Source organism: Phocoena sinus, chromosome 13 (genome assembly GCF_008692025.1).
Source record: "Phocoena sinus isolate mPhoSin1 chromosome 13, mPhoSin1.pri, whole genome shotgun sequence".
In the NCBI taxonomy this organism is placed as follows: domain Eukaryota; kingdom Metazoa; phylum Chordata; class Mammalia; order Artiodactyla; family Phocoenidae; genus Phocoena; species Phocoena sinus.
This window is the reverse complement of record NC_045775.1, coordinates 65,112,602-65,127,156: the sequence shown is the minus strand read 5'-3', so window position 1 is coordinate 65,127,156 and position 14,555 is coordinate 65,112,602. Positions and strand designations below refer to the sequence as shown.

At 39.1% G+C, this 14,555-nt stretch overlaps 1 protein-coding gene across 3 annotated transcripts in view; it reads right to left on the bottom strand.

Annotated features, from left to right (window-relative positions):
* The window catches only part of POLE4 (DNA polymerase epsilon 4, accessory subunit), a 70,011-nt gene that overhangs the window by 36,212 nt on the left and 19,244 nt on the right, over positions 1-14,555 (bottom strand). Inside the window, exons 4-5 of one of the 3 annotated variants that reach the window (XM_032653543.1) lie at positions 9,390-9,585; positions 7,031-7,352 (exon numbers count right to left, since the gene is read on the bottom strand). The exons of 1 other annotated variant lie outside the window; for it this stretch is intronic. In XM_032653543.1, the coding sequence (XP_032509434.1) occupies positions 7,289-7,352; positions 9,390-9,585 (260 nt within the window). In that variant the 3' untranslated portion in view covers positions 7,031-7,288. Of the gene's footprint in view, positions 1-7,030; positions 7,353-9,389; positions 9,586-14,555 lie in introns of those variants that run through there. One more of the 3 variants, XM_032653544.1, reaches the window with a different exon arrangement.

Sequence of the window (14,555 nt, the reverse complement as noted above, 5' to 3'; positions counted from 1 at the left end):
TTCAGGACCACTTCTTACTATGAGAGTGACTGCTTTATTAATGATGAATCAGTTCAACAGACATGATGAAGGACCCATGCCCTGCCCTTCGGATTTACATTTTCCTGTAGACCAGAAGTCTGTGGATCAGTGCCAGGGAAAAAAATTACCTGGGGAATTTGTTTTTAAAAAAGAGAGAGGGCAAGAGAGATTCTTGGAGCTCCAACCTTGAGGTTCTGATTCATTAGGTCTGGGGGGTGGTATGGTCCAGAAATTGGCGTTTTTAACAAATGCTACAGAAGAATCTGATACATAGTCAAGTTTTGGAACTAGTCTTCAGAACAGTAATTTCCAAACTGAATTCCCATCAAGAGACACATAGCAGGGGCTGCTCACTCTTGTGACACTCTGAAGGATACAGCCTTAGTTATGTGCAAGTCTTACCATGCCAGCACTAACTGTACCCGTAAGCTCCCATTGAGAAATACATTACAGTGTACATGAGAATGGTTTTAACTAGGAAAGGCCTTAAATCAACTCTTAATAAATTTATTTTAAAGTCAACTATTGTTAGTAACAAGTCACTTGTGAATGTGTTGATAGCAACACATCTATATCATAGCTGTTCCACAGTGGGGTTTGAAGACACAGCATCAGTCACCTCTTCCGGAAGCAATAGAAGCAATGGGAGTTTTGGGGGTAGAAATCCTCAAGGTCTGCGAGATGACTGTCCTTGCCTTGGGTGGGGAGGTAGTTTATCTTAATTTCTTCTGGTTGGGATGTAACTTTCCTTTCTCACACTAATCACTTTTGAGTCTCTATTAATGCATCACTAAAATATTCATTTGGATTACAGAAATTTACTCCCGAGTGGTTCTCCTTCCACATTCCCATGTCCTGCAGGACCAGAATGGATCTATTCATCTCAGCACCTGTGCTGCATATAAAAAATGTTTGGTGGACTGGACTTTTGGATGCCTCCTATCTCTTTCATTTTCACTTGGTCTCTCATGGGATTGCAATGGTCTTTATTTTCCCAACATTTTATTTTGAAAAACTTTAAAAGCAAAAGTTGACTCACCACCCAGATTATATAATTGTTATATATAATCTGTTTTATCACATATTTCTTCATCTATCAATCCATCTTATTTCTGATGCATTTCAAAGTAAGTTGTAGATACCATTACATACTGCCTTTAAACACTTCAGTTTGCACATCAACTAGAATACAAAATTTGTCTATGGGAATTTTTTAAGGTAAAATTTACATACAGTGAACTGCAATAATCTTAAATGTACCATTGGCTGAATGTTGACAAACACAAACCTCCATATGCTCCACACACCTACAGAGATATAGAACATAGAAAATTCCCTCAAGCCTCTTCCCAGGCAATTCTCACCTCCATCCCTCAGAGACAACAATGCTCTTAGTTTTTTCCACCATAGTTAATTTGACCTGTTCTAGAGCTTTATATAAATGGAATTATACAGTATTACTTTTTTGTGCAACACAGATAAGACAAAATGTAATCTGGCTTCCAGAAAATTGGGATATTTTATCACTCCTAGGAGACCATTAGGCAATACTGGGCCAAGCAATTTCAAGCCCAGCTCAGAGATTTTAGTGGTTAGTTCCAACCCAGTATCAAAAAGCTCCTAGTTCTGGTCCCTCCTTACATCTATCTCCTAGTTCTGGTCCCTCCTCACATGATAACAACTTGCATCACATAATATGCAATGCAGAAAAGAACAGAGATGAAAGCTTTAAAAAAAATTTTTCCACCACCTAGAAATAACCATTAACATTAGGTAGAAAATCACCCTAGGCATATTTCCATGAGAGAAAAATGGGTAGGATGAGGGACACATCCGTGATACAATCAAATCCCACACCCACCAGGTGGGTGATCCACAAACTGGAAAATAATTATATCACAGTTTCTCCCATAGGAGTGAGAGTTCTGAGCCTCATGTCAGCCTTCCCAGTCTGGGGGTCTGGCACTGGGAGGAGGAGCGCCCAAAGCATTTGGCTTTGAGGGCCAGTGGGGCTTGATCACAGGAACTCCACTGGGCTGGGGGAAACAGAAACGCCACTCTTTGAGGGCATACACAAGGTCTAGGGCCCACCAGGACCCAGGGGGAAAAACAGTGATTTCATAGAAGCCTGGGCCAGACCAACTTGCTTATCTTGGAGGGTCACCTGGGGAGGTGGGGGGCAACTGTGGTTCACTGTGGGGACAAGGACACTGGTGGCAGAGGTACTGGGGAGTACTCACTGGCATGAGCTGTCCTGGAGGCTGCCATTTTGACAAGGTCAAATGCACAAACATTTGCATTATAGGGGTCCCAGAAGAAGAGGGAGAGAAAGGGCCTGAGAAAATATTTTAAGAGATAACAGCTGAAAACTTCCCTAATGTGGGAAAGGAAACAGTCACCGAAGTTCAGGAAGCACAGAGCCTCATACAGGGTAAACCCAAGGAGGAACACACCAAGATAAATATTAATCAAATTGACAAAAATTAAAGACAAAGAGAAAATATTAAAAGCAACTAGGGAAAAGCAACGAATGGCATACAAGAGAATTCCCAGAAGGTTATCAGCTGATTTTTCAGCAGAAACTCTGCACGCCAGAAGGGAGTGACACAATAAATTCAAAGTGACGAAAGGGAAAAACCTACAACCAAGAATACTCTACCCAGCAAGGCTCTCATTCAGATTCAAAGGAGAAATCAAAAGCTTTAGAGACAAGCAAAAGCTAAGAGAATTTAGCACCACCAAACCAGCTTTACAACAAATGCTAAAGGAACTTCTCTAAGTAAAGGGGTTGGGGGGAGAGGACACAACTAGAAATAAGAAAATCACAAATGGGAAAGCCCACTGGTAAAGGCAAACATACAATAAAAGCAGGAAATCATCCACACACAAATATGATATCAAAACCAGCAACCATGATGAGAGGAGAGTACAAAGGTAGGAAATGGGAATTGCATTTGAAATTAAGAGACTAGCAACTTAAACAACCTTGTACATATATAGACTGCTTTACCAAAACATCATGGGAAATGCAAACCAAAAAACTACAATAGCTACACACACAAAGAAGAAAAAGCAACCCAAACACAACACTAAAGATGGTCATCAAACCACAAGAGAACAAAAGAGGAAGGAAAGAAAAAACACCTAAAAAAACAAACCCAAAACAATTAATAAAATGGCAATAAGAATATACATATCAGTAATTACCTTAAATGTAAATGGATTAAATGCTCCAACCAAAAGACACAGACTGGCTGAATGGATACAAAAACAAGACCCGTATATATGCTATCTACCAGAGACCCACTTCAAATCTAGGCACACATATAGAATGAAAGTGATAGGATGGAAAAAGGTATTCCATGCAAATGGAAATCAAAAGAAAGCTAGAGTAGCAATACTTGTATCAGAAAAAATAGACTTTAAAATAAAAAGTGATACAAGAGACAAGGAAGGACACTACATAATGATCAAAGAATCAATCCAAGAAGAAGATATAACAATTATAAATATATATGCACCCAACATAGGAGCACCTCAGTACATAACGCAAATGCTAACAGCTATAAAAGAGGAAATCGACAGTAACACACTAATAGTGGGGGACTCTAACAACCTACTTTTATCAATAGACAAATCACCCAGACAGAAAATCAATAAGGAAACAAAGGCCTTAAATGACACATTAGACCAGATGAACTTAATTGATATCTATAGAACATTCCATCCAAAAGCAGCAGAATACACTTTCTTTTCAAATGCACATGGAACATTCTTCAGGATAGATCACGATTTGGGCCATAAGTCAAGCCTCAGTAAATTTAAGAAAATTGAAATCACATCAAGCATCTTTTCTCACCACAACGTATGAGATTGAAATCAACTACAAGAAAAAAAACTGCAAAAAATACAAACAAGGGAGGCTAAACAATATGCTATTAAACAACTAATGGATCACTGAAGAAATCAAAGAGGAAATCAAAAACATACCTAGAGACAAATGAAAAGAAAAACACGACTATCCAAAACCTATGAGATGCAGCAAAAGCAGTTCTAAGAGGGAAGTTTATAGCAATATACTTGCTAGCAAGGATGCAGAACAACTGAAATTCTCAAACACTGCTGGTATAAATGCAAAATGGTACTGGTACTTTGGAAAACAGTTTGGCAGATTCTTTAAAAAGTAAACATATGTTTACAAGATCCAGCATTCCCACTCCTACGTATTTACCCAAGAGACATGAAAAGTTAATGTTCACACAAAAACCTACATGCAAATATTTACAGCACCTTTATTCATAATCACCAAAAACTGGCAAATATCCCTCAACTGGGGAATGGATAAACAAAATGTGGTACGTACATTCCATACAATGAAATACTACACAGAAATAAAAAGAAACAAACTACTGATACACGCAACATAAATGAATCTCAAATGCATTATTAAGGAAGCCAGGCTCAAAAGTCTACAAACTGTATGATTCCATTTATGAAGGCAAACTATGTGGGCAATAAATAGATCAGTGGTTGCCAGGAGCTGGCACACTGGTTGGGTGGGAGAGGACTATAAAGAGGCAGCAATGAGGGAATTTTTGCGGTGGTGTAACTTTTCTAATCTTTGATTGAGATGGTCATTAAATGCATTTATCAAAACTCATAAAACTATACACTAAAAGGGGTGAATTTTGCTGAAAAAAGAAGGGCAGTTCATAAAAGAAAAACACGTCATATGGAAGAAACTTTAGAATAACCCACTCAACTGATAAGAGGGAAAACTCAGGAAAGGTAAGTGATTAAGTTTTATCTAAGGTAGTAGGAGTAGTGAGATGAGAACCAAAGTCTCTTGACCCGTCCAGGATCCTTTCTACTACAGCAATATTTTCCAATGCTGTTTTACCTTGACCCCCAGTAAGAAATACACCATTACCACAAAGTTGGCAGCTTAAACCAACACTCATTTATTATCTTACAGTTCTGCAGGTTAGAAGTCTGGCACAGTGTGACCAGATTATCTGCTCTGGGTCTCACCAGGCCAAAGTGAAGGTGTCAGCTGGCCTGGGCTTTTTCTGGAGGCTCTAAGGGACAACCCATTTCCAAGACCAGGCAAGTTACTGGCAGAATTCAGTTCAATGCAGTTATGGGACTGAGGTCATTTCCTTGCTGGCTGTCAGCCAGCGGTTGTTATCATCTTCTAAAGGCTGCCACATTTCTTGGTTCATGACCCTCTCCATCTTCAAAGCCAGCAACAATAGATCATGTCCTTTTCATGCTTTGAATCTTTCTGATGTCCTCTTCTGCCACATCTCTATAACTTCTACCCTCAGCCAGGAGAAAGCTCTGCTTTTAAGAGTTCATGTGATTACTTTGGGGCTGGCCAGACAATCCAGGATCATCTGTTTTAAAGTCTACTGATTAGTAACCTTAATTACATATGCAACATTCCCTCTTGCCATGTAACATATTCACAAGCATGACACCAGGGGCAAAGGTCATGGGGGCCAAAACTGTGCCCACCACATAGATTTTCCACAATGATGTAATATACACACATATAAATGAAACAAACTTACCTTTCACTCAGTTCAACACTCTACTGCTTTTATTATTTTAAAATGACAGTGGCAACATAGTACATTGATTTCATGTCCTATTAATGGGCTGCAACCTCTAAGTTTATCTTGAAAAAAGGCCTGCATTCCCTTTTAAATTCCAATCTGCAATAATACAAGGCCCATGGAAGGGCCTCAGGGGCCTGGGTAACCCCTGAAATTATATGCAAAGTTCTGGTACTAACTAATCCTAAGAAAAACAGACAAACCCATGTTGGGGACAGTCTGCTGGATACCTCCCCAGTGCTACTGAAGGCTATCATGGTCATGAAAAGAGAAAACAGACCAGAGGAGACTGGGAGACATGACAAGTAAATGTAATGTACTGGATTGGATCTTAGAACAGAAAAAGGATATTAATGGGAAAACGAGAAATCCAAAATGTCTGGAGTTTATAGTGATATAAATCTCAGTTTCTTAGGTTTGACAAATGTACCTGGCAATGTAAGATGCTAACAATGGGGAACTAGGTGAGGAGTATACAAGAACTCTGTATTATCCTTGCAGCTTTTCTGTAAATCAATATTATTCTAAAAGAAAATTTACTTATAAAACATTACAAGATTGAGCATCTGCACATCCTTCTAGGGAGATTTATAGACTTTATACCTCCTATTCATGATCCAAAAATATTTAAGTCCCACTGTCCAAGGCTTCCGGCTGCTTTCCTTAACTATTACTTTCTAAGTACTCTGCCTCCTTCCTCCTATGTCACCCACACCTTCTCAAAAAACAAGATTTAACTAGGGCCTGGGGAAAGGAAGAATGGGGAATTATTTTCTAATGGGTTCAGTTTCAGTGTGGGAAGATGAAAAATATGCTGGAGATGGATGATGGTGATAATGGGAGTAAATGCCACAGAACTGTACACTTAAAAGTGGTTAAAATGATACATTTTATGTTATGTATATTTTACAATTTTAAAAATAAAGGAATGGGTACTGATACATGCTATAACATAGATAAACCTTACAAAACATTATCTTAAGTGAAAGAAGGCAGACACGAAATACCACCTATTATGTAATTCCTTTAATAATGCTCCAAAATTGACTATAGCAACAGTTTTACATATCTGTGAATATATTAAAAACTACTGAAATGTACACTTTAAATGGGTAAATTGTATGGTAGGTGAATTATATCTCAATAAAGCTACTGAAATATTTTAACTGGTTTTAAATCTAGGATCACATTTATTTGACCTCTGAAGACCTTAAGTGACATCCTATAAATTCTGGAGCCACGCTCTGCTGATGTGCTAAAAAAATGAACAAATAAATGAAAGACTGGGGTTTACAATGGCTAGCAGGGAAGATCAGAAAAATCTGCGGCTAGGCATGGTGGCTCTCCAGTCATGATGCAAGAACAAAGGCAAGATTATAAAACACACTAGGTTGAGGTTGATCAGAAACTTTTATTTGGTCCTTATCATTTATTAAGCAACCTACAAAATCATTTTTGATATCTCTACCACAAGCAGCAGCAGCTGCATCCAGGCCAGAAATGGAAGACACAAGTAGTGGAAGACCTTATAAAGAAAAGCTAACAGGTGAGATCTCTGCTTATCCAGGCTTAGGTGAAGGCAGAACAGGAAAAGTGTGTAAGTTCAGTATTCCAAAGACTCTTCTTCAAAGCTGAGACCTGCAGAGGGCCTAGCTGAAGGATGCAGGTACAGGCTCACAAAACTGCCCAGGCTCAGCAATCAATCCAAAGTACCTAAAAACACAAAGAACAATGTTGAAAGCAAGGTGCCTCAAGAGCTGGATGAATGTAGCAAACTGGGCAGTTAAGTGGCAGCTGTTTTGGTACTGGCAGTTCTTCTAAGACCAAAATACTCATTTTGAGGAATATCCATCCAAAAGATCCTTGGGGAAGAACATGTCATTACAGAGGCTGGGCAGTTGGGTCTGGAGAGTTCAATTTAGAGGTGGGAAAAGGGCTAAGAAATTGTGTCGGTTAATGAGCATCTGTGGAGACTACAACAAGGGGTGAGTGATACAAAATAAATAAGTTTTCTAAGCAGAGTATATAATCTGAAAAAGTTCCAGGTCAAGATGGGAAACTGGAGACTTCCCTGGTGGCACAGTGGTTAAGAATCCTCCTGCCATTGTAGAGGACATGGGTTCGATACCTGGTCTGGGAAGATCCCCCATGCCATGGAGCAAATAAGCCCGTGTGCCACAACTACTAAGCCTGCACTCTAGAACCTGTGAGCCACAACTACTGAGCCCATATGCTGCAACTACTGAAGCCCACATGCCAGATCCCGTGCTCCGCAACAAGACAAACCACCACCATGAGAAGCCTGCGCACTGCAACAAAGAGTAGCCTCTACTCGCCACAACTAGAGAGAGCCTGCACAAAGCAATGAAGACCCAATGCAGCCAAAAATAAATTTTTTTTTAACTTTAAAAAAAGATGGGAAACTGGACCCTCAAGTTTGTATGCCCTCCCATACAAGATTCCACGTGAAAGGAAAAAAATCTTTTAACAGGTATATAAATCTACAACAAAGAGATTTGGTTGAAACAAAAAACTGACTGACAGAAATCTGACTGAAGTGTGTTTATAAATAGGGCAGAGGAAAATAAGCCTACAATAAACACAGAGGAGGGTGCAGCAGAGGTGGGAACCCATCTAACTAGAAAACTCATGGGGAGGATCTAGACTGACACCAAAAATGACAGACAGAGATGCAAGGCTAACATGGGTAATGACTCGAGGGTCTATATGAGAAACAGTTGACCCCATCTCCTCACAACCCTCCCAGTGTGCAGCACTACCAGAAAACAAGCATTTAAACTAAATCTAACTTGAAAAAAATCAGCAGGCTCTCTTCTAGAGAACTAAATCAATTATCTGGAGAACAAGCAGCTTCTGAAAATTCCAGGTTCCCACAGTCAAGTTTTCTGCAATTCTGGCCTTTGGAGGCCCCCAACATAACATCTGGTCCCACCCGCTACCCGCACTAAAGTAAAACTGCAAGGCAATAACCACCCTCCATACACATATATACACAGGTTCCAAAGAGCTTTCTTATTTCCTCATTCTAAAATAGAATAAAAATTACAAGGCACTTGAAGAAAGCCTATCCAGTAAAAGGAAAGATTTGAAAGAATAATTCAGGGAAAAGAACACATAAGAAAAGAACAAAACAAAGCAAGAAAACCTCAAAATTTTTTTAATAGCCTCTGCTTTTGATAATGTCAAATTTCTGCTGATACCAACTGATAGAGCTGATTAAACTATTTTTAAAAAGAAAATCCTTCAGGCATTAAATAGGCCTCAAGAAAAGGCAAACCCAAAATCTAGAGAAGGCAAAAACACAAAGAAAACCCAGCCTCCAAAACTGCTTTTACCTCAGGGGAATCTGCCAATCCAAAAGAGAGCTGAAAAACGTTTGCGATTTTGGCTAAGCAAATGAAGGGTCAAATCTGAGAATCTGCCCAAGTGGAAAGGTTCGATAATTTCCCGCTTTCTAAAAGCTGGATTCCCAAAAGGCTACACCCTCAGAGTAAGGCTGAACTAGAATTAAATCAGTCCCCTCACAGACCTGCCATCACAGTTTATATCACCACAGTGATCAAGGAATCCTCAAGTCTTAAATTCAAAAAGGAGGTTCTGCACTGATACATGCCCCTAGGTGTCTTGCAGAAGCAAATGAAAATCTTTGAAGAAAGGTCTCATTATACTGGCCTCAAATAATTATCCAACAAATAATTTTTTCAAATATTAATACAATGACAAACATACCAAGATAGGGCTTCCCTGGTGGCGCAGTGGTTGAGAGTCCGCCTGCCAACGCAGGGGACACAGGTTCGTGCCCCGGTCCAGGAAGATCCCACATGCCGCGGAGTGGCTAGGCATGTGAGCCATGGCCACTGAGCCTGTGCGTCTGGCGCCTGTGCTCCGCAATGGGAGAGGCCACAACAGTGAGAGGCCCGCGTACCTCAACAGAAAATGTATATATATATATATATATATATATATATATATATATACCAAGATAACTAGGCAAATAGAAAAAGACCATGAGACAGTACCAACAGAAACAATAGACAGAAAAGTAAATAAATAAGCCAGGCTTAAAAGGCTTTGGATATTAGATTGGACACAGACTATTATAAACAATTGTACATACTACGTTTAGTGAAATAAAAGACAAGTTTCAAAACATCTGCAGCAAATACAAACTGACAAAATATATTTGAAAAATAACTAAATGGAATTCACAGAAAATGAAAAATACAAAAACAAGAACTGAAACTAATAAATCAACAGGAAAGTTTAAAGGAGACAAGACTACTGAACAGAGAATTAATGGAAGGTCAGAAAAATTACATATAATATACATCATGGAGAGGCAAAACGATGGTTGACTTTTAGCATACGTTTAATGTGAATCCCAGAGAGAAAGGAGAAAGAAAAAGAGAAAGGAGAGACAAAGAGACTTCTCCAGGACAGATGAAAGACATCAATCCATAGATTTAAAAAGCCTAAGCAGTTGCTGCCGCCACCAAGAAGCCTGTGTGTTATTATCCACAACCCCCTTCCGGGAAGCCTGTGCAGCCTGCCACTGTCAGGGTCCCGGGATGCAGGGACAACTCTCCCGGGAGAACGCATGGTGCACCTCAGGCTGGTGCAATGTCACACTGGCCTCTGCCGCTACAGGCTTGCCCCACATTCCGTTCCCCTCCCTCCCCCCAGCCTGAGTGAGCCAGAGCCCCTGATTCAGCGGCTCCTTTAATCCCGTCCTGTCTGAGCGAAGAAGAGATGCCCTCCGGTGAACTACACGCAGAGGCGGGGCCAAATCCAAAGCTGAGCCCCTGGGAGCTGTGAGAACAAAGAAGAGAAAGGTAAATCTCTCCCAGCAGCCTCAGAAGCAGCGAATTAAAGCTCCACAATCAACTTGATGTACCCTGCAACTGTGGAATACATGAATAGACAACAAATCATAACCAAATTGAGGAGGTGGACTTTGAGAGCAAGATTTATGATTTTTTCCCCTTTTCCTCTTTTTCTGAATGTGTATGTGTATGCTTCTGTGTGAGATATTGTCTGTATAGCTTTGCTTCCACCATTTGTCTTAGGGTTCTCTCCATCTGTTGTTATTGTTTTTAAAATTTTTTTCTTAATAATTTTTTATTTTAATAACCTTATATTTTATCCTATTTTATTTTACTTTATCTTCTTTCTTTCTTTCTTTTTTCCTTCCTTTCCTCCTTCCTTCCTCCCTCTCTCGCTCCCTCCTTTCATTCTTTCTTTCTCTGTTTCTCTCTTTCTCTTTCTTTCTTTCTACTTCTACTAATTCTTTCTTTCTACTTTCTCTCCCTTTTATTCTGAGCGATGTGGATGAAAGGTTCTTGGAGCTGCAGCCAGAAGTCAGTGCTGTGCCTCTGAGGTGGGAGAGCCACCTTCAGGACACTGGTCCACAACAGACCTCCCAGCTCTACATAACATCAAACAGCGAAAATCGCCCAGAGATCTCCATCTCAACACCAGCTTCACTCAATGACCAGCAAGCTAAAGTGCTGGACATCCTATGGCAAACAACTAGCAAGATAGGAACACAACCGCACGCATTAGCAAAGTGGCTGCCTAAAATCATAAGTCAACAGACACCAGACGTGGACCTGCCCACCAGAAAGACAAGATCCAGCCTCATCCACCAGAACACAGGCACTAGTCCCCTCCACCGGGAAGCCTTCACAAACCACTAAACCAACCTTAGCCACTGGGGACAGACACCAAACACAATGGGAACTACGAACCTGCAGCCTGCAAAAAGGAGACCCCAAACACAGTAAGATAAACAAAATGAGAAGACAGAAAAACACACAGCTGATGAAGGAGCAAGATAAAAACCCACCAGGCCTAACAAATGAAGAGGAAATAGGCAGTCTACCTGAAAAAGAATTCAGAATAATGATAGTAAAGATGATCCAAAATCTTGGAAACAGAATGGACAAAATTCAAGAAACATTTAACAAGGACCTAGAAGAACTAAAGATGAAACCAAAAATGATGAACAACACAATAACTGAAATTAAAAATACTCTAGATGGGATCAATAGCAGAATAACTGAGGCAGAAGAACAGATAAGTGACCTGGAAGATAAAATAGTGGAAATAACTACTGCAGAGCAGAATAAAGAAAAAAGAATGAAAAGAACTGAGGACAGACTCAGAGACCTCTGGGACAACATTAAACACACCAACATTCAAATTATAGAGGTTCCAGAAGAAGAAGTGAAAAAGAAAAGGACTGAGAAAATATTTCAAGAGATTATAGTTGCCAACTTCCCTAATATGGGAAAGGAAATAGTTAATCAAGTCCAGGAAGCACAGACAGTCACATATAGGATAAATCCAAGGAGAAATACACCAAGACACATATTAATCAAACTGTCAAAAATTAAATACAAAGAAAACACATTAAAAGCAGCAAGAGAAAAGCAACAAATAACACATAAGGGAATTCCGATAAGGTTTAACAGCTGATCTTTCAGCAGAAACTCTGCAAGCCAGAAGGGACTGGCAGCACATATTTAAAGTGATGAAGGAGAAAAATCTGCAACCAAGATTACTCTACCCAGCAAAGATCTCATGCAGATTTGATGGAGAAATTAAAAACTTTACAGACAAGCAAAAGCTGAGAGTTCACCACCACCAAACCAGCTTTACAACAACTGCTAAAGGAACTTCTCTAGGCAAGAAACACAAGAGAAGGAAAAGACCTACAATGACGAACCCAAAACAATTAAGAAAATGGGAATAGGAACATACATATCGATAATTACCTTAATGTAAATGGATTAAATGCTCCCACCAAAGACACAGATTGGCTGGATGGATACAAAAACAAGACCCATATATTTGCTGTCTACAAGAGACCCACTTCAGACCTAGAGATACATACAGACTGAAAGTAAGGGGATGGAAAAATATATTTCATGCTAATGAAAACCAAAAGAAAGCTGGAGTAGCAATTCTCATACCAGACAAAATAGACTTAAAAATAAAGACTATTAGAAGAGACAAAGAAGGACACTACATAATGATCAAAGGATCGATCCAAGAAGAAGATATAACAATTGTAAATATTTATGCACCCAACATAGGAGCACCTCAATACATAAGGCAAATACTAAGAGTCATAAAGGGAGAAATCGACAGCTACACAATAATAATGGGGGACTTTAACACCCCACTTTCACCAATGGACAGATCATCCAAATTGAAAATAAATAAGGAAACACAAGCTTTAAATGATACATTAAACAAGATGGACTTAATTGATATTTATAGGACATTCCATCCAAAAACAACAGAATACACATTTTTTTCAAGTGCTCATGAAACATTCTCCAGGATAGGCCATATCCTGGGTCACAAATCAAGCCTGGGTAAATTTAAGAAAACTGAAATTGTTTCAAGTATCTTTTCCGACCACAACGTTATGAGACTAGATAACAATTACAGGAAAACATCTGTAAAAAATACAAACACATGGAGGCTAAACAATACACTACTTAATAACGAAGTGATCACTGAAGACATCAAAGAGGAAATCAAAAAATACCTAGAAACAAATGACACTGGAGACATGACAACCCAAAATCTATGGGATACAGCAAAAGCAGTTCTAAGAGGGAAGTTTATAGCAATACAATCCTACCTCAAGAAACAGGAAACATCTCGAATAAACCACCTAAACTTGCAACTAAAGCAATTAGAGAGAGAAGAACAAAAAACCCCCAAAGCTAGCAGAAGGAAAGAAATCATAAAAATCAGATCAGAAATAAATGAAAAAGAAATGAAGGAAATGAGAGCAAATATCAATAAAATTAAGAGCTGATTGTTTGAGAAGATAAACAAAATTGATAAACCATTAGTCAGACTCATCAAGAAAAAAAGGGAAAAGACTCAAATCAATAGAATTGGAAATGAAAAAGGAGAAGTAACAACTGACACTGCAGAAATACAAAAGATCATGAGAGATTACTACAAGCAACTCTATGCCAATAAAATGGACCATCTGGAAGAAATGGACAAATTCTTAGAAATGCACAACCTGCCAAGTCAGAATCAGGAAGAAATAGAAAATATGAACAGACCAATCACAAGCACTGAAATTGAAAATGTGATAAAAAATCTTCCAACAAACAAAATCCCAGGACCAAATGGCTTCACAGGCGAATTTTATCAAAAATTAGAGAAGAGCTAACACTTATCCTTCTCAAACTCTTCCAAAATATAGCAGAGGGAGGAACACTCCCAAATTCATTCTACGAGGCCACCATCACCCTGATACCAAAACCAGACAAGGATGTCACAAAGAAAGGAAAGTACATGCCAATATCACTGATGAACATAGATGCAAAATCCTCAACACAATACTAGCGAACAGAATCCAACAGCACATTAAAAGGATCATACACCATGATCGTGGGGTTTATTCCAGGAATGCAAGTATTCTTCACTATACACAAATCAATCAACGTGATACACCATATTAACAAACTGAAGGAGAAACACCATATGATCATCTCAATAGATGCAGGGAAAGCTTTCGACAAAATTCAACACCCATTTATGATAAAAACCCTGCAGAAAGTAGGCATAGAGGGAACTTTCCTCAACATAATAAAGGCCATATATGACAAACCCACAGCCAACATCGTCCTCAATGGTGAAAACCGGAAAGCATTTCCACTAAGATCAGGAACAAGACAAGGTTGCCCACTCTCACCACTCTTATTCAACATAGTTTTAGAAGTTTTAGCCACAGCAATCAGAGAAGAGAAGGAAATAAAAGGAATTCAAATCGGAAAAGAAGAAGTAAAGATGTCACTGTTTTCAGATGATACTATACATGGAGAATCCTAAAGATGCTACCAGAAAACTACTAGAGCTAAT